This window comes from Cherax quadricarinatus, chromosome 3, assembly GCF_038502225.1.
Source record: "Cherax quadricarinatus isolate ZL_2023a chromosome 3, ASM3850222v1, whole genome shotgun sequence".
Lineage (NCBI taxonomy): Eukaryota > Metazoa > Arthropoda > Malacostraca > Decapoda > Parastacidae > Cherax > Cherax quadricarinatus.
The window spans coordinates 17,392,911-17,413,088 of NC_091294.1; the positions used below are offsets into that span (position 1 = coordinate 17,392,911).

The following is a 20,178-nucleotide window of genomic DNA, read 5'->3' on the forward strand; positions in this document are numbered from 1 at the left end:
GAGAGTTAGAGGTACTGGGAAGATGGAGGGAATATTTCGAGGAACTGTTAAACGTTGATGAAGATAGGGAAGCTGTGATTTCGTGTATAGGGCAAGGAGGAATAACATCTTGTAGGTGTGAGGAAGAGCCAGTTGTGAGCGTGGGGGAAGTTCGTGATTCAGTAGGTAAAATGAAAGGGAGTAAGGCAGCCGGGATTGATGGGATAAAGATAGAAATGTTAAAAGCAGGTGGGGATGTAGTTTTGGAGTGGTTGGTGCAATTATTTAATAAATGTATGGAAGAAGGTAAGGTACCTAGGGATTGGCAGAGAGCATGCACAGTTCCTTTGTATAAAGGCAAAGGGGACAAAAGAGAGTGCAAAAATTATAGGGGAATAAGTCTGTTGAGTATACCTGGTAAAGTGTATGGTAGAGTTATTATTGAAAGAATTAAGAGTAAGATGGAGAATAGGATAGCAGATGAACAAGGAGGCTTTAGGAAAGGTAGGGGGTGTGTGGACCAGGTGTTTACAGTGAAACACATAAGTGAACAGTATTTAGATAAGGCTAAAGAGGTCTTTGTGGCATTTATGGATTTGGAAAAGGCGTATGACAGGGTGGATAGGGGGACAATGTGGCAGATGTTGCAGGTGTATGGTGTAGGAGGTAGGTTACTGAAAGCAGTGAAGAGTTTTTACGAGGATAGTGAGGCTCAAGTTAGAGTATGTAGGAAAGAGGGAAATTATTTCCCAGTAAAAGCAGGCCTCAGACAAGGATGTGTGATGTCACCGTGGTTGTTTAATATATTTATAGATGGGGTTGTAAGAGAAGTAAATGCGAGGGTATTGGCAAGAGGCGTGGAGTTAAAAGATAAAGAATCACACATGAAGTGGGAGTTGTCACAGTTGCTCTTTGCTGATGACACTGTGCTCTTGGAAGATTCTGAAGAGAAGTTGCAGAGATTGGTGGATGAATTTTGTAGGGTATGTAAAAGAAGAAAATTAAAAGTGAATACAGGAAAGAGTAAGGTTATGAGGATAACAAAAAGATTAGGTGATGAAAGATTGGATATCAGATTGGAGGGAGAGAGTATGGAGGAGGTGAATGTTTTCAGATATTTGGGAGTGGACGTGTCAGCGGATGGGTCTATGAAAGATGAGGTAAATCATAGAATTGATGAGGGGAAAAGGGTGAGTGGTGCACTTAGGAGTCTGTGGAGACATAACTTTGTCCTTGGAGGCAAAGAGGGGAATGTATGAGAGTATAGTTTTACCAACGCTCTTACATGGGTGTGAAGCATGGGTGATGAATGTTGCAGCGAGGAGAAGGCTGGAGGCAGTGGAGATGTCATGTCTGAGGGCAATGTGTGGTGTGAATATAATGCAGAGAATTCATAGTTTGGAAGTTAGGAGGAGGTGCGGGATTACCAAAACTGTTGTCCAGAGGGCTGAGGAAGGGTTGTTGAGGTGGTTCGGACATGTAGAGAGAATGGAGCGAGACAGAATGACTTCAAGAGTGTATCAGTCTGTAGTGGAAGGAAGGCGGGGTAGGGGTCGGCCTAGGAAAGGTTGGAGGGAGGGGGTAAAGGAGGTTTTGTGTGCGAGGGGCTTGGACTTCCAGCAGGCATGCGTGAGCGTGTTTGATAGGAGTGAATGGAGACAAATGGTTTTTAATACTTGACGTGCTGTTGGAGTGTGAGCAAAGTAACATTTATGAAGGGGTTGAGGGAAACCGGCAGGTCAGACTTGAGTCCTGGAGATGGGAAGTACAGTGCCTGCACTCTGAAGGAGGGGTGTTAATGTTGCAGTTTAAAAACTGTAGTGTAAAGCACCCTTCTGGCAAGACAGTGATGGAGTGAATGATGGTGAAAGTTTTTCTTTTTCGGGCCACCCTGCCTTGGTGGGAATCGGCCAGTGTGATAATAAAAAAAAAAGTAAGCTTAATACACTACTGTAACAAAAACAGTATATGGTCAGTTTAATTTAATTCAGTATCAAACATCAATGAAACATATAGCTAATATGAATGCTGTACAAGTATGGCTTGTTTTGTAAAATTAGCCTTGCCAAATATGGCAAGCTGCCAAGTTCTGCCTAAAAAGCACATGTGTGTATATACACATACATATACGTATATATAGAATACTTGATTACTTCTTAAAACTCACCAGCATCAAAGGTACCATCTTGACTGTCTACTTCACCTGATGGTGGCGCATCTCCTCGTTTGTTATGGGATTCTCGAGTGATCTGTACAGCAAAAATAATTATGAGTCTATAATCAATTACATGGGGCTTAGCTTAGACATCCAGCAGGCATTTGAGAGTGTTAAATACGAGTGAGTGGAGGCAACTGTTTTTTAGGACCTGACGAGCTGTTTGGAGTATGAGCAAGGTAACATTTTGTGAAAGGTTTCGGGGAAACTGATTAGCTGGACTAAGTCCTGGAAGTGGGAAGTACAGTGCCTGCACTCTAAAGAAGGGGTGGCAATATTTGCTGTCTGGAAGGACATTTGAACTGTCACATCTGCACGCCTCTGGCAAGACAGTGATAGTGTGAATCATGATGATGATGATGATGAAGAATGTGCTTTTTCGAGTCACCCTACCATGGTGGGAGATGGTCAGTGTGTTAAAAAAAATTAATTACATTATTAAGAAGGAAGTATATGCAAGTATATGGAATAAGTAGTAAGTTACTAAATGCTGTAAAGAGTTTTTATGAGGATAGTGAGGCTCAGGTTAGGGTATGTAGAAGAGAGTGAGACTACTTCCCGGTAAAAGTAGGTCTTAGACAGGGATGTGTAATGTAACCATGGTTGTTTAATATATATATAATATATATATTAGATAGATGGGGTTGTAAAAGAAGTAAATGCTAGGGTGTTCAGGAGAGGGGTGGGATTAAATTATGGGGATTCAAATACAAAATGAGAATTGACACAGTTACTTTTTGCTGATGATACTGTGCTTATGGGAGATTCTAAAGAAAAATTACAAAGGTTAGTGGACAAGTTTGGGAGTGTGTAAAGGTACAAAGTTGAAAGTGAACATAGAAAAGAGTAAGGTGATGAGGGTATCAAATGATTTAGATAAAGAAAAATGGATATCAAATTGGAGAGGAGGAGTATGGAAGAGTGAATGTTTTCAGATATTTGGGAGATGGATTTATGAAGGATGAGGTTAATCATAGAACTGATGAAGGAAAAAAGGTGAGTGGTGCGTTGAGGTATATGTGGAGACAAAAAAAACGTTATCTATGAAGGCAAAGAAGGGAATGTATGAAAGTATAGTGGTACCAACACTCTTATATAGGTGTGAAGCTTGAGTTGTAAATGCTGCAGCGAGGAGACTGTTGGAGGCAGTGGAGATGTCCTGTCTAAGGGCAATGTGTGGTGTAAGTATTATGCAGAAAATTCGGAGTGTGGAAATTAGGAGGAGGTGTGGAGTTAATAAAAGCATTAGTCAGAGGGCTGAAGAAGGGTTGTTGAGGTGGTTTGGGCATTTAGAGAGAATGGATCAAAGTAGAATGACATGGAGAGTGTACAAATCTGTAGGGAAAGGAAGGCGAGGTAGGGGTCATCCTCGAAAAGGTTGGAGGGAGGGGGTAAAGGAGGTTTTGTGGGCGAGGGGCTTGGACTTACAGCAAGCGTGCGTAAGCGTGTTAGATAGGAGTGAATGGAGACGAATGGCATTTGGGACCTGACGAGCTGTTGGAGTGTGAGCAGGGTAATATTTAGTGAAGGGATTCAGGGAAACCAGTTATTTTTATATAGCCAGACTTGAGTCCTGGAAATGGGAAATACAATGCCTGCACTTTAAAGGAGAGGTTTGGGATATTGGCAGTTTGGAGGGATAAGTTGTGTATCTTTATATGTATATACTTCTAAACTGTTGTATTCTGAGCACTTCTGCAAAAACAGTGATTATGTGTAAGTGAGGTGAAAGTGTTGAATGATGAAAGTATTTTTCTTGTTTGGGTATTTTCTTTCTTTTTAGATCACCCTGCCTTGGTGGGAGACAGCCAACTTGTTAAAACAAAAACAATAAAACAAAAAAAAAGTAGCACGTGTTTTATTGTACATGTATTGGAAAATACAGTAGGACCCCTGTATCCGCAGGGGATGTTTCAAGGACCTGCCACAGATACTGAAACTGTGGATAATAGCAAACCCTATATATAAGTCCTATACACACCTGTTATAAAGTTTATTTGATAAATTATGCACAACAAGTGGAGAATTATCACTTTTTCACTGATGCTAAACACTTCACGGCTTCTCTTATGCTTTGAAGAGCTGCCAGCTTCCCTACTTTGGCACTTTGGGGCCATTATTATGCAAAATTAAGTAGTATTTTTGGGCCACAGTAAACTGTGGATAACTGAAACCACAGATACTTAATAAGTGGATATGGGGGTTCCACTGTGTATGTACTTCCCACAAATTAAATAAGAGTTCATTGTTACGACTAGATATATTTTGTTGTAAAAGGACTACTGTACCTGGGATTCTGAAGCAGGACAACCAAACCACCAAAAGCCTGCAGGGCGAGGGAATTGTGGGTCGGCAGTATCTACACGGAAGGCTCGATCATTAAACCTCCAATACTGTCCATTCTATAAGAAAAAATGACTGTTTATGTTCTGTACCTAATCTTTATTTGTGCTTTCAGTAGACAGAAGGAATTTTTATTAAAGATTTTATTGTACAAGGAATTTTTATAAAAGATTTTAGTGTACATTATGTAAAATAATCAAATCACTTACAGTATCAAAAATCTGCATTGCTAAAATTTCACACTTATAATAAAAATATTAGTACAAATTAATATACTTTACTGTACCTTAAAGAAGTATGTATATCCATTTGAGTACTGGAGAGCATCATCTATATTATTAGGAAGACCTTCCCAGTTAGATATATCTTTAGGATAGCTTTCTTTCACAGGAGGGCGCTGGGTAGGATCAAATCGCCAGTAGTGATTATCCTGTAGAAGAAATACCTATGTATGTAAAGTATTTGAACAAAATTTAAGATCTGTTATGACCTTAAAAATATTAATGTATATATAAAATACAACCCTGCCTCAGTGGGAGACGGTCATCATGTTAAAAAAAATACAACAAGGTACAGTATACAGTACACATTGTCCACTAATTAATAATTAAGAATCTGTTAACAGTGCGATATACTATGCCCACCTTTAAGAAATAGATTTTGCCATTTCCAGACCATACAAAGGCTGCATCCACATTGTTGGGTATTCCAGCAAAACCTTTGTCAATTGACTTAGGATAGCCTGGGTCTCTTACCAGATCTGTGTACCGCCAATATTCACCTCCCTGAAAAAAAGAAACACATTGACTGACAATCATATAAAAAGAAAAATAAACATGTCTTTCTGTTATGAAAAAATGAATTTAAATAAAACTGTTAATATCTTTCATGAGTACCAACAATTACTGATACTGTAACACTAATTGTATCAAACATATATTGTAGGTTTACTACACTTTGTTTATAACATCAGTAAATGTTGGGACTCATGAAATACAGTGATAACTATGCTTATCCATTTCAGCACCGAAAAGCACATCAAATTTTCATGATAACCAAACTATGACTACAAAACACTTTACATGGGCTCATGCATGCCTGGTTAAGCTTACATACACAAAACAAACAAAATAGCTAAAGAAATTTTCTACAAATCTAGAGTTGAATCAAAATATCTTTATTAGTGCAAGAATTATGAACTGTAAACTTTGAATTCTTCATTTTTTCTCAGTTTTTAAACTGGCACTTACTGAGTTTTTCCAGTGAACACCCCATATACTGAAGAAGAATTCATTTGACATTGCCAAAGAAAAATATTAATTACACCACCAAATTGCATCAAACACCCAGGAATTTACCACATCTATACTGGTAGTAGGTTGGTAGACAGCAACCACCCAGGGAGGTACTACCGTCCTGCCAAGTGAGTGTAAAACGAAAGCCTGTAATTGTTTTACATGATGGTAGGATTGCTGGTGTCTTTTGTCTGTCTCATAAATATGCAAGATTACAGGCATGTCTTGCTACTTCTACTTACACTTAGGTCACACTACACATACATGTACACGTTTATTTATACACACTCATCGGAGTTTTCTTTGATTTTATCTTAATAGTTCTTGGTCTTAATACTTTTCCTTTTATATCCATTGGGAAGTGGAATAAGAATCTTTCCTCCGTAAGCCATGCGTGTTGTAAAAGTCAACTAAAATGCCGGGAACAATGGGCTAGTAACCCCTTTTCCTGTAAAGATTACTAAAAAGAATAAGAAGAAAATTGTCAAAGTGGGAAGTCTGAATGTGCATGGATGTTGTGCAAATGATAAGAAAGAGATGATTGTGGATGTTATGAATGAGAAGAAACTGGATGTCCTGGCTTTAAGTGAAACAAAGCTGAAGGGGTTGGGAGAGTTTCAATGGAGAGGAATAAATGGGATTAGGTCAGGGGTTTCAAACAGAGTTAGAGCTAAAGAAGGAGTAGCAATAATGTTGAAGGATAAGCTATGGCAGGAAAAGAGGGACTACAAATGTATAAATTCAAGGATTATGTGGAGTAAAATAAAGATTGGATGTGAAAAGTGGGTTATAGTAAGTGTGTATGCACCTGGAGAAGAGAGAAGTGTAGAGGAGAGAGAGAGATTCTGGAAAATGTTGAGTGAATGCGTGGGGAGTTTTGAATCAAGTGTGAGAGTAATGGTGGTTGGGGATTTCAATGCTAAAGTGGGTAAAAATGTTATGGAGGGAGTAGTAGGTAAATTTGGGGTGCCAGGGGTAAATGTAAATGGGGAGCCTTTAATTGAGCTATGTGTAGAAAGAAATTTGGTAATAGGTAATACATATTTTATGAAAAAGAGGATAAATAAATATACAAGGTATGATGTAGCACGTAATGAAAGTAGTTTGTTAGATTATGTATTGGTGGATAAAAGGTTGATGGGTAGGCTCCAGGATGTACATGTTTATAGAGGGGCAACTGATATATCGGATCATTATTTAGTTGTAGCTACAATTAGAGTAAGAGGTAGATGGGAAAAGAGGAAGGTGGCAACAACAAGTAAGAGGGAGGTGAAAGTGTATAAACTAAGGGAGGAGGAAGTTCGGGTGAGATATAAGCGACTATTAGCAGAAAGGTGGGCTAGTGCAAAGATGAGTAGGGGGGGAGGTTGAAGAGGGTTGGAATAGTTTTAAAAATGCAGTATTAGAATGTGGGGCAGAAGTTTGTGGTTATAGGAGGGTGGGGGCACGAGGAAAGAGGAGTGACTGGTGGAATGATGAAGTAAAAGGTGTGATAAAAGAGAAAAAGGTAGCTTATGAGAGGTTTTTTACAAAGCAGAAGTGTTATAAGAAGAGCAGAGTATATGGAGAGTAAAAGAAAGGTGAAGAGAGTGGTGAGAGAGTGCAAAAGGAGAGCAGATGATAGAGTGGGAGAGGCACTGTCAAGAAATTTTAATGAAAATAAGAAAAAATTTTGGAGTTAAACAAGTTAAGAAAGCCTAGGGGAAAGTATGGATTTGTCAGTTAAAAACAGTAGGGGAATTAGTAGATGGGGAAAGCGAGGTATTAGGTAGATGGCGAGAATATTTTGAGGAACTTCTAAATGTTGAGGAAGAAAGGGAGGCGGTAATTTCATGCACTGGCCAGGGAGGTATACCATCTTTTAGGAATGAAGAAGAGCAGAATGTAAGTGTGGTGGAGGTACGTGAGGCATTACGTAGAATGAAAGGGGGTAAAGCAGCTGGAACTGATGGGATCATGACAGAAATGTTAAAAGCAGGGGGGGATATAGTGCTGGAGTGGCTGGTACTTTTGTTTAATAAATGTATGAAAGAGGGGAAGGTACCTAGGGATTGGCAGAGAGCATGTATAGTCCCTTTATATAAAGGGAAAGGAGACAAAAGAGATTGTAAAAATTATAGAGGAATAAGTTTACTGAGTATACCAGGAAAAGTATACAGTAGGGTTATAATTGAAAGAATTAGAGGTAAGACAGAATGTAGGATTGCGGATGAGCAGGGAGGCTTCAGAGTGGGTAGAGGATGTGTAGATCAAGTGTTTACATTGAAGCATATATGTGAACAGTATTTAGATAAAGGCAGGGAAGTTTTTATTGCATTTATGGATTTAGAAAAGGCATATGATAGAGTGGATAGAGGAGCAATGTGGCAGATGTTGCAAGTATATGGAATAGGTGGTAAGTTACTAAATGCTGTTAAGAGTTTTTATGAGGATAGTGAGGCTCAGGTTAGGGTGTGTAGAAGAGAGGGAAAATACTTCCCGGTAAAAGTAGGTCTTAGACAGGGATGTGTAATGTCACCATGGTTGTTTAATATATTTATAGATGGGGTTGTAAAAGAAGTAAATGCTAGGGTGTTTGGAGAGGGGTGGGGTTAAATTATGGGGAATCAAATTCAAAATGGGAATTGACACAGTTACTTTTTGCTGATGATACTGTGCTTATGGGAGATTCTAAAGAAAAATTGCAAAGGTTAGTGGATGAGTTTGAGAATGTGTGTAAAGGTAGAAAGTTGAAAGTGAACATAGAAAAGAGTAAGGTGATGAGGGTATCAAATGATTTAGATAAAGAAAAATTGGATATCAAATTGGGGAGGAGGAGTATGGAAGAAGTGAATGTTTTCAGATACTTGGGAGTTGACGTGTCGGCGGATGGATTTATGAAGGATGAGGTTAATCATAGAATTGATGAGGGAAAAAAGCTGAGTGGTGCGTTGAGGTATATGTGGAGTCAAAAAACGTTATCTATGGAGGCAAAGTAGGGAATGTATGAAAGTATAGTAGTACCAACACTCTTATATGGATGTGAAGCTTGGGTGGTAAATGCAGCAGCGAGGAGACGGCTGGAGGCAGTGGAGATGTCCTGTCTAAGGGCAATGTGTGGTGTAAATATTATGCAGAAAATTCGGAGTGTGGAAATTAGGAGAAGGTGTGGAGTTAATAAAAGCATTAGTCAGAGGGCAGAAGAGGGGTTGTTGAGGTGGTTTGGTCATTTAGAGAGAATGGATCAAAGTAGAATGACATGGAAAGCATATAAATCTATAGGGGAAGGAAGGAGGGGTAGGAGTCGTCCTCGAAAGGGTTGGAAAGAGGGGGTAAAGGAGGTTTTGTGGGCGAGGGGCTTGGACTTCCAGCAAGCGTGTATGAGCGTGTTAGATAGGAGTGAATGGAGACGAATGGTACTTGGGACCTGACGATCTGTTGGAGTGTGAGCAGGGTAATATTTAGTGAAGGGATTCAGGGAAACCGGTTATTTTCATATAGTCAGACTTGAGTCCTGGAAATGGGAAGTACAATGCCTGCACTTTAAAGGAGGAGTTTGGGATATTGGCAGTTTGGAGGGATATGTTGTGTATCTTTATACGTATATGCTTCTAAACTGTTGTGTTCTGAGCACCTCTGCAAAAACAGTGATAATGTGTGAGTGTGGTGAAAGTGTTGAATGATGATGAAAGTATTTTCTTTTTGGGGATTTTCTTTCTTTTTTCGGTCACCCTGCCTCGGTGGGAGACGGCCGACTTGTTGAAGAAAAAAAAAAAAAAAAACCAAACATATACTGAAAATGAATTCATTGGAGAAGTAATAACCAAGGAAAACAAGGTACATACAATATTACTGTAATAAAATTACAGTTTGGGAGGCTGTCTAGATGTGGAGAGACGTGCCAACTATGACTTTGGTTCCTAGAAATGTTGTGAGATCATAAATTTCTATCTTATTCTACAACACATAGCTGAATTGTCTATACAACTTTTATTTTGATGATCTCTGTATAAGGACTGATAATGCCTTCGTTAGTGGAAGAGAAAATAACATGACATGCCTGTATTCACTAATCTAACACACTCACCTTGAAGAAGTAAGTCTTCCCATTTGTCCATGTAAAGGCAGCATCAAGATTAGAGGGCAGACCCTCCCAATCTCGAGCAATTGATTTTGGGTAACCACTTGCAACACCATCATCAACGAGTTTCCAATACTCTGATCCTAAAATTTATTACAAATACGTATTATTAGATAGCACATTATATACAAGCACATCTAGCTATGAGACATTATTAATAAATCTATGACAATGTAAATACAGGTTATTAGTAATAACAGAGTACATGTCTACATGCATGGAGAATCTGACTTGCCTTTGAATACATAGGTCTCCTTATCAGACATAGTAACAATAGCATCAATAGATGCATCCATACAAAGGGAGCCACCTGCTGCTGATCCACCACGTCCTCCACTACCTGAGGTAGGTGGCTTCTGAGTGGCTGGGGTAGGCCGGGCAGACTTTACTCCATACAGTGCCTGAAATATGTACCTAAATTGATAATCCAATACAGTACACTTTTTTACAGCATGTTTTTTCGGTAAGCACTTAAAAAAATCCACTTTATGTATGGATGCTGTATATTTTTGACACAGCAATGTCTTAATAAGACACAGAGAAGTGACCATTCAGTCAACTATATGTACACCGATTGCTGCAAGATCCAATTAGCACAGCCCTATCTACTTCAATATATCAAATAAAGTTATACAGCAGAGAGTGCAGCATAAATTTCTAATGCAGTTAAATATGTAAACATTACGTAGAGTATCTAAGCACTCCAATTATTGCATGGAATCCTATTTGTTTAATAAAACTGGCAAATTAAAAATTTACGCAACCCAACATCAATGTGAAGCTTTCTTTGGAAAAAAAAACACGCCAGCACAAAAAGTCTGAAAACCAACCAGAAGACGCATTTTTTAATTATTGTACAGAATCCAACAATTCCAAGTTTATTACCTATGTCTTTTTTTTCACCAGCAATGAAAATTTGAAGTTGATTGAATGAGGTGTTCTCAAACTATGGATGAAAAATAGAATACTGTACCTGTGTATATGTGCTAGCTCTGGAATAAAGCTGTATGAAAATATGCCAAAGGGCTCATTAAGTTTGTAAACTTTAAAAATGCTATAAAACATAGTTCTCAAAATTTCTCAAGTTTAATTTTGTTATATTTAAAATTCCCTATAATTTTTTTTTTATAAAAAAAAATATATTATTGTTCTCAAGAAACTGGAATTTTCATACCTACTATGTATAAGCATTGGACAGCGTTGGGTTTGAAGTGAAATATTAATAATTGACATTACACAGTCTGGCAATAATACAAAGCTTCCTCTAAGTAAAATAGATCTGTATTAAAGGTTTGAAGTCAACTGGATTACACATTCAAATATCACATGAAAAGCAAAATTTCAATTTCACAATATCTTCAATAAAACTAGCAAAGTGTCACCTACATGGCTTGCACTTTAAAGGAGGGGCTTGGGATATTGGCAGTTTGGAGGGATATGTTGTTTATCTTTATACATATATGCTTCTAAACTGTTGTGTTCTGGGCACCTCTGCAAAAACTGATTATGTGTGAGTGAGGTGAAAGTGTTGAATGATGATTAAAGTATTTGGGGATTTTCTTTCTTTTTGGGTCTCCCTGCCTCGGTGGGAGACAGCCAACTTGTTAAAAAAAAAATGTAATGAAGGTAGGGGTGTGTCTGTGTGTGTGTGTGTCTGTGTGTGTGTGTGTCTGTGTGTGTGTGTGTGTGTGTGTGTGTGTGTGTGTGTGTGTGTGTGTGTGTGTGTGTGTGTGTGTGTGTGTGTGTGTGTGTGTGTGTGTGTGTCTGTCTGTCTGTGTCTGTCTGTGTGTCTGTGTCTGTCTGTGTCTCTCTCTGTCTGTCTCTCTGTCTGTCTGTTTCTCTCTGTCTGTCTCTGTCTGTCTGTTTGTCTGTCTATCTGTGTGTCTGTGACTGTCTGTGTGTCTGTGGGTGTGTGTCTGTCTGTCTGTGTGTCTGTGTCTGTGTGTCTGTCTGTCTGTCTGTGTGTCTGTCTGTGTCTGTCTGTCTGTCCGTGTGTGTCTGTCTGTGTGTCTGTGTGTGTCTGTGTGTGTGTGTCTCTCACAGCCTGGTACTGTAGTGGCTTTCTTTGTACTTCGCAAATCAAAACCGTAATAACACATTGTAAACTATGCAAAGAAATAAAATCCTTATTCCTTATAGTACAATAAAGATACACCATTGTTTAGGAGTTTGAAGCCAATCAGAAAAGTTATTCTCAATTATTACATGGAAACCAACATGTTTAAAATAATTAAAAAATTATAATGTGCCTACCATCACTAAAAGTTTGAAATCAATCAGAAGAGGCATTCACCAGTTATTGCTTAACATCCAATTCCAAATTTATTAACTATGTTGGGATATTTGAAAATCTGCATATACCATGCCTAAACTTTATGGGTACCATTCTATCTCGGCTATTAACGATTAAGCTAATTATATGAAATTTACTCAGGTTAATTCATGGAAAAAAGACTATGCCATCTAAAAAATAAATCAGGTAAATTTCCTCCTCCACTTTAATAACAATTCCAACCTTCTTTTAAGTAAGATATACCAGTGTTGAAAGTTTAAAGCCAATCAGAAGAGACATTCAGAAGTTATTGCAAGGAAATAAGATCCAGGCACCTGCATATGCTAATAGTTGTATCAACCTTTCTCTAGCAATTTAACTTTAAAATAGAGCAAAATCCACTGGGTAAATTGCTGTGGGAGATGGCCAGTGTGTTAAAAAAATAAAACTGAACTGTGAGTAAAGTTCTATATTAGGTATACTGGAGTGCTTGAGTGAATATTTTTTACTCTTTTTAACACTGTTCTGATTTAACAAGCACTCAGACAGCCTTCTCCACTTTTAGTAAGTTATATTCAAGGTTTACCATACTCTCCTTATCATTCCCTATAATCACTGCAACTAAGAGGACTGGTAATAACAATGGAAGTCATAAGCCACAAGGATAATCTATGAGAATGCTAAAAATAGTAATTGACTGAACACAGCATAAGAATGTGGAGAAACCATTTGAACACTTATACACCTAAAATGAATGTGGAAACTAAATGAGCCTGTGTACTGCTAGGAACAGTGAGTTGAAATGAAGGACGAATATATAGTATCAGCAGGTCAATAACAGGATGCAAGAATATGTGACGATGCATAAGAAAATAACAATGTTAGATCAACTTCATGCAAGAAGATTGATTCAGCAATTTAAACATTAATATATTCAGAATTATAAATAAATTTATAATTCTGAATATATTAATGTTTAAATCATTGAATCAACCTTCTGGCTTGGAACTAATCTAACACTTATTTTCTTAAGCATCACAAATTCCTACATCCTGTTATTGGCCTGCTGATACTATATATTTGTCCTTCGCTTCAACTAACTGTTCCTAGCAGTACACAGGCTTATTTAATTTCCACATTCATTTTAAGTGTATTATGTGTGAATTATGTGATTGTGTGAATGACGGTGAAAGTGTGAATGATGGTGAAAGTGTTTCTTTTTTTTTTGGGGGGGGGGGAGTGGGAGTCACCTTGCCTCAGTGGGATACAGCCACTTCAATGAAAAAAAAATATTCAGGATTAATGTAGAAGTCATGTGAGTCTATGTCTAATACTTGATTTGTGACAGGGTGTGGAGGTGTGGATTGCTCATTACTTTATAATTTGCTCATGATTGTAACCACGTATAAATGTAAGTAAATATACTTACATGATTCATTATTTTTGTAACTTGTGACTTCATTACCACTGTACCTTGTTCAGCTATCAAAACTTTGGGACCCAGTCCCTGGACCCATTGTGTGCCTCTGAAATCTTTTGACTACTGCCCACAGGATGGGTATGGGGTGCATAATAAAGATGTTAAACTAACTAAACTAATTCTTGAGACAGTCACTTGATTAAAAAAAAAGAGATATTTTCAGCACAGTAAAATAGAATTTACTGAAAATTTGGTTTGAATGGAAATTGCAAATAGTGATGCCACTATCATGAAGATGCAAAAATTCACTGAAGTTTTTGATGGGCTGGATAGTATATGAACAATGGCATAAGCTAGCAGACAGCAAGAAAGACTATAAATGCAGAAAAACCTCTGTTACAATATTTCATCCGTGATAATGAGCTAAATGACGTACTGGGCAGTATACTTCAGAGGAGTAAAATTTCAGTCTGGGTAGCTAGATGATTTTATCTTAAAAAGATGTACATTATTTAGCTTCAGGAAGTTGAGGTAATATCCAAATTACTCAATGTGAATTAACATTGATATGAAAGTGCAGTTTCTTTGCAGATGTTAACATCTCAACTTTACCAAAAATAAAAACTTAGTAGTATAAGAAGAATGCAACTTATATTCTGCAACAACCCAACAAACCTGGATGCCACTGATGTCATCTTCATCCATTTTAAAACTGGGTTCATATCCCCGGTAGAAAGGAGCCATGAGAGCAGACTGTACATCAGAATGGGAGAGACCAAGTGAATGACCAAATTCATGTGCTGCTACTTGGAACAAGTTTGTGCCTAAAACAAAAAAGAAAGTATAGTTAACATTTTATCTATTATCTAAAAGTTCATCATTTGTTTAGAAAGTTCCAAAAAGAATAAATGAGATTGTTTCTTGATAAGTTGTTATTCAAAATGAATGTGCATAAAGTACAATGGTATTCATTTATATTAAGTATTTACAAATAAATCCTGTAGTGTTTTTATGGTATTTTCAATTAATCTACAGTACTGTATAACATAACCCATTTCATTAACTCTTCTAATGACTAGCTTGAAATGCTGCACATATGTTGTATAAAATTTTTATTAAATATACTGTACCAATAAATGTACACTTGATTCTTATAAATTATTATTAATTATTATTATAATACTTTTATTGCTGTATGACCTGTACATGTACAGTTATTATACTACATGTAGCTTATTTTTAATTTGCCCAATATATATTATATTAATATATATATATTTGCCCAATATATATTAATTAAAGTCAATCTCTCTCAACCTATGTATCTTCAAAGTAAATAAACATTTTATTTAGTGAAGACATAGAAGTCCTGAACTAACCTCTGTAAGACTTTATCGTCCAAGCTTCAGTATCGTCAAAGTGAGCATCACCACCATAAATAGGAAAGTAAGCATGAGCCAGTGTGCCACCAGGACCATCAAAGGGGTCACCATCACCGTGTTCCCCTCGTTCAAAACGAATCTCAATATGAACCTTTCCAGAAGATGAAGCTGTGAAAGTTAAATCAGTCACATCTTCCCATACCTGTAAATAAGTGTGACTATTATATTCTTCTAAAAAATAAATTTTACTTGCCGATATAAATGTTTCGACATTTCATGTAGAAAGCGTAAACTAAATGTGCCACGGTTGTTTGTCATAGTTAGCCATTTATTTATTTATTTATTTATTTAATTTATTTATATCCCTACCTTAAATGCAGCTTTAATCTCTCTGTCAACATCATTCTGGAGAAGGGCTTTTGGGTACTTCGTGATCTTGTAAGTAATTTCTTTCACACGCCATCTAGAACCTGTAAATAACGATAATTTTTTTGTAGCTCCTTCAATGTCAGTTTCAACCAATTTGGGTAAAACTCAGTTTTAAGGAAGTGAGCACAATCCATAACCCTTAGGAAAACAATATAAATTTCAGAGCATTATTGCTGATAGCCACTGACTTTAAAAATCAGTCCTTTCTGTAGCATAAAACTAGTTGCAGTGACTAGTGACAACATTATCCCTAGACCTAATCTGGCTAAGATAAAAAGGGCAATTAAATACATGTAGTATTTAATAATGTTAAAGTGCAACCTGTCTTTTCCTCTTAACTTTTCTTTATTTAGCCTGTTGCTAAAACTAGACATTAAAAATAAAATGTATCTAGTAATTCATTTGATGATACAGTGGTACTCAGAGTTTCGAACTTTCTTCGTTCCAGGAGGCTGTTCGAGTGCCGTTACCAAACGAATTTGTTCCCAAAAGGAATAATGTAAATTAGATTAGTCCATTTCAGACCCTCAAAAATACACTTACAATAATACACCTACATAACTGGTCGAGTTGGGAGCAGTTTGAAACTCTGGGTACCACTGTACTTCTATAGTATGGTCAGAAGGTAAGAGAAATTATAATTTCATTAAATACCCAAAATAAAACATTACCAGAAATAAACATAGCATTTTATTATAAATACAGTACATACTTAAATACAGTGGAACTTCAGTTTTCATTTTTAATTCGTTCCAGAGTGATGAAAACCAAATTCGACGAAAACTGAAGCAATATTTCCCACAAGAAATAATGTAAATCCAATTAATCCATTCCAGGCACCCAAAAATATTAATAAAAAATACATTTTATAGAGAATAACTACAGTTTTACATATAGGAAACAATGAGAAATAAATACAGTATAAAGCACTAATTTTAATGGATAAATGAACATTCAAATCAGTTTTACCTTTACTGAAAACTCTTATTGGCATATTCTTTACGAGATCCGCATGCATCGCAAATTATTGCCTCCACAGCACTATCTCATGCTAACTCTATCATTGATCCACACCAACAACAACTTCTCAACATTTTTGACTGCTTGCCATAACGACCACCATCACTACTACCCTCTACCACAATCACTACCACCCTCTACCTTTGTAGAGGGTGGTAGTGACATTTCTCTATAAAACTGCAACTCATTCTACAAATTCTTTCTTGAATTCTATCGTGTTTCTCACCTTCTTCATCATCTCAGAACTTTCTTTGGCCACATGGTGACTTATTTAGCAGTCGAACTCCATAAACAAGCACAAAAAACAATCGATTATTACGAAATGTTTCGTATGAACGTGCAGGGTAATGTTCATGTGACAAGAAACAAAGCCACATGCCCGCGACCACACAAAGCATCCCATGCATGCAGTGCATGGGATGCTTTGTGTGGGTGTGGGCACGTGGACACATTCTGTATGGCGGATGAAAACCAAGGTGACGAACAAAAACTGGGACAATATTTTGACGAAAAAAGTCGTCGAAAACCAAATTCAATGAAAACCAGGGCAAACGGAAACCAAGGTTCCACTGTATACAGATTAGATTTTGCCACCGAAGTGGCTAGTTTATTGTGCACCCCATATCCATCCTGTGGACGGTAGCGCGAGAGCATATGGATACACAAAAGGCCTAGGAACTAGGCCCCAAAGGGTTAACAGGAATACATATGGATTTATATCTACATATCTATAGTTCACTTATCTGTTACAAGCAAATTTAGGAAATTTGCTTAGTATATCTGGTATCTTATTTTCATTAATAAGATATCTTGACATGTCACATAGGTTATTATACTGTCCGTCTCTGTATTCCTCAATAAGTGGACAACTAAGCACAGTGTTCAAGAGAGTGACCATATGCCTGATCACATAATTTACATTTGGTTTGATCATCATCTGTGTGTCTCCCAAACTGCCAGAAGTACTTGTAACCAAGCCTAAGCCTGGCCACTACAACATCAGTCAGTCTGTTCACATTGCAAGTTGCTCCATAAACATACTTATCTACGTTCATGTTATCATAGTGGGTTATAGATCTACTCAGGCTTCTAACTGCATTCCTATAACAATCATTTTCATTATTTACTTCTCTCCTAATATTATTCCTAATGCTAGACACAGTTATACCAAAGTTATATTCTACATTCTCCTTCTGGATACTCTTCTTGGCTAACATATCAACTTTATCATGAAGGAGTAATCCAATGTGTGATGGGATCCATAGCAATTGTACATTAATTCCTTTGTCCCTAATTTTTGAGTATCTATACCTGGCTTCCCCAATGAGCATGTTGTTGGAGTCATTATATGAGCCAAGAGCCTTCAATGATGACATAGAATCAGTAATGATGATAGAGTCAAGCTCATACAGATGTTATGATATCAGAATAAAAAAATGTTGAGTTATGTACAGGACTAAGACCAAAACTATTTAGTAATTGAATATACAGCAAAAAAAAATGTGAGTGAAGTGACTTAAGACTGAGAGTTAATATTAATCATGATGTTGCAAAATAAATAAAACTATAGTACAGTACTGTATTGGTTTAAGGTAATGGGAGACATATGGTTAGCCCTCCATGTGTGAAGCGGGATGGAGGGCCCGGGTTCGATTCCCGGCGGGTGGAAACATTTCAACACGTTTCCTTACACCTGTTGTCCTGTTCACCTAGCAGCAAATAGGTACCTGGGTGTTAGTCGACTGGTGTGGGTCGCATCCTGGGGGACAAGATTGAGGACCCCAATGGAAATAAGTTAGACAGTCCTCGATGACGCACTGACTTTCTTGGGTTATCCTGGGTGGCTAACCCTCCGGGGTTAAAAATCTGAACGAAATCTTATCTTAAGTGCTACAGTTAAACTTTTTATCATTCTTTTGATGATTTACTCCTACAATAAATGGTATATTACAAGAGCAATCAAAAAGAGGGATTTTCACTATGATCTCACTGTTATATAACAATGAGCAAGTGCACCATCTTTGTAACTTGTGAGTTCATTACCTTTGCACCTATTTCAGCTATCAAAACTTTGGGGGCCCAGTCCCTGGACCCATTATGTACATATGTAATCTGTAAATACCTTTGTAACTTGTCATGATTGTGACCAGATCTACCTGGAGTTCATTACCTTTGTAACTTGCTCAGATATCAAAACTTTGGGGCCCAGTCCCTGGACCCATTAAGTACCTCTGTAATCTTTTGACTGCCACCCACAGGATTCAATTCAATTCAAGTCTATAAGAGTTACAATGTGGGGTTTACAGGTTTTGGGTATTGTGTGGTTTACATGTTATAAAATACTAATTACAGAGGGGGCCACTAGGACACCTAGCATGGCTAGGCATTTCGAGCAGACTTAAATTAATTCTTAACATTAAATCCTTACAGATTATGGTATTAAGGCTAAGTGACTACATCATAATTTGCGAGTTTAGCAACGTGAATGCTTTTGTTCTGGCACAATACAAGGTGTCTATATTGGAGTATCATAGGCAAACTTATGACTAGTTAGGATTTATTATATTTTAAGATTAAGATTAGTATTTCTGGGTTTATAGTCAGTGGGTGAGTGAGTGTAATTGTGAACCACCAGGTGGTTATCATGTAGCTAGTTGTCAGGGTTGATCAGGGAGATGAGATGTTTTCTAACTGTAGTTTTGAAAGTGATGAATGTGTCTGCAGTTCTAGAGTTTTCAGGTAGGGTGTTCCAGATTTTAGGTCCTTTGAAATACATTGAATTTTTGTAAAGATTTAGTCAATCACGGGAAATGTCATAGAGATGTTTGTGTCTGGTGTTATGCCTGCGGATCCTGTCACAACTATCAAGAAAGCATTTTAGGTCAAGGTTAATATTGGAATTTAAGGTCCTATAGATATAGATTGCACAGTAGTAAGTGTGGATGTTCTGAACAGGGAGTAAGTTTAGATCTATGAAGAGTGGGGGGGGGTGTTGCCAGGGATGGGATTTAGTGATTATTCTTACTGCGGCTTTTTGTTGGGTTATTATTGGCTTTAGGTGTGTTGCTGCAGTTGAACCCCAAGCACAGATAGCATAGGTGAGGTATAGATATATAAGTGAATGGTATAGTGTGAGAAGGGCAGTTTGCGGCATGTAGTATCGTATCTTGGAGAGGATCCCCACCGTTTTGGATACTTCTTTTATGTGTTGGATATGGGTGCTGAAATTTAGGTTGTTGTCGAGGTATAGGCCAAGGAATTTGCCCTCATTATGTCTGGCAATTAGAGTGTTGTCGATCTTAATGTTAAGTTGCGCAACACCTGCTCTGCTACCAAACATAATATAGTAGGTTTTGCCAGTGTAAAGTGTAAGTTTATTGGCCGTCATCCAAGTCGATATTTTGAGCAGCTCCTCGTTAACAATGGTGTTGAGGGTGGCAAGATTAGGGTGGGAGATGACATAAGTCATGTCGTCAGCAAAGAGAATGGGTTTCAGGTGTTGGGATATGTTTGGAAGATCATTGATGTAAATGAGGAAGAGCAGGGGTCCAAGGACACTTCCCTGCGGAACTCCAGTATCAAGTGGCCGTATTGATGAGGCTGTGTCTTTAATGGTGACATACTGATACCTATTAGAAAGGTAGGATTTAAAATATGCAAGCACATGGCCTCTTATACCACAGTGGTCAAGTTTGTGGAGTAG

The 20,178-nt window shown here is 37.5% G+C and overlaps 1 protein-coding gene across 3 annotated transcripts in view; it reads right to left on the reverse strand.

Annotated features, from left to right (window-relative positions):
* LOC128706577 (Matrix metalloproteinase 1) overlaps positions 1–20,178 on the reverse strand; it is a 77,786-nt gene that overhangs the window by 16,549 nt on the left and 41,059 nt on the right. For all 3 annotated transcript variants that reach the window (XM_053801516.2, XM_053801517.2, XM_053801518.2), the window contains exons 4-12: positions 15,396–15,496; positions 15,024–15,228; positions 14,320–14,468; positions 10,188–10,353; positions 9,899–10,035; positions 5,182–5,322; positions 4,824–4,967; positions 4,483–4,596; positions 2,147–2,228 (exon numbers count right to left, since the gene is read on the reverse strand). In XM_053801516.2, the coding sequence (XP_053657491.1) occupies positions 2,147–2,228; positions 4,483–4,596; positions 4,824–4,967; positions 5,182–5,322; positions 9,899–10,035; positions 10,188–10,353; positions 14,320–14,468; positions 15,024–15,228; positions 15,396–15,496 (1,239 nt within the window). The remainder of the gene's footprint in view (positions 1–2,146; positions 2,229–4,482; positions 4,597–4,823; positions 4,968–5,181; positions 5,323–9,898; positions 10,036–10,187; positions 10,354–14,319; positions 14,469–15,023; positions 15,229–15,395; positions 15,497–20,178) is intronic.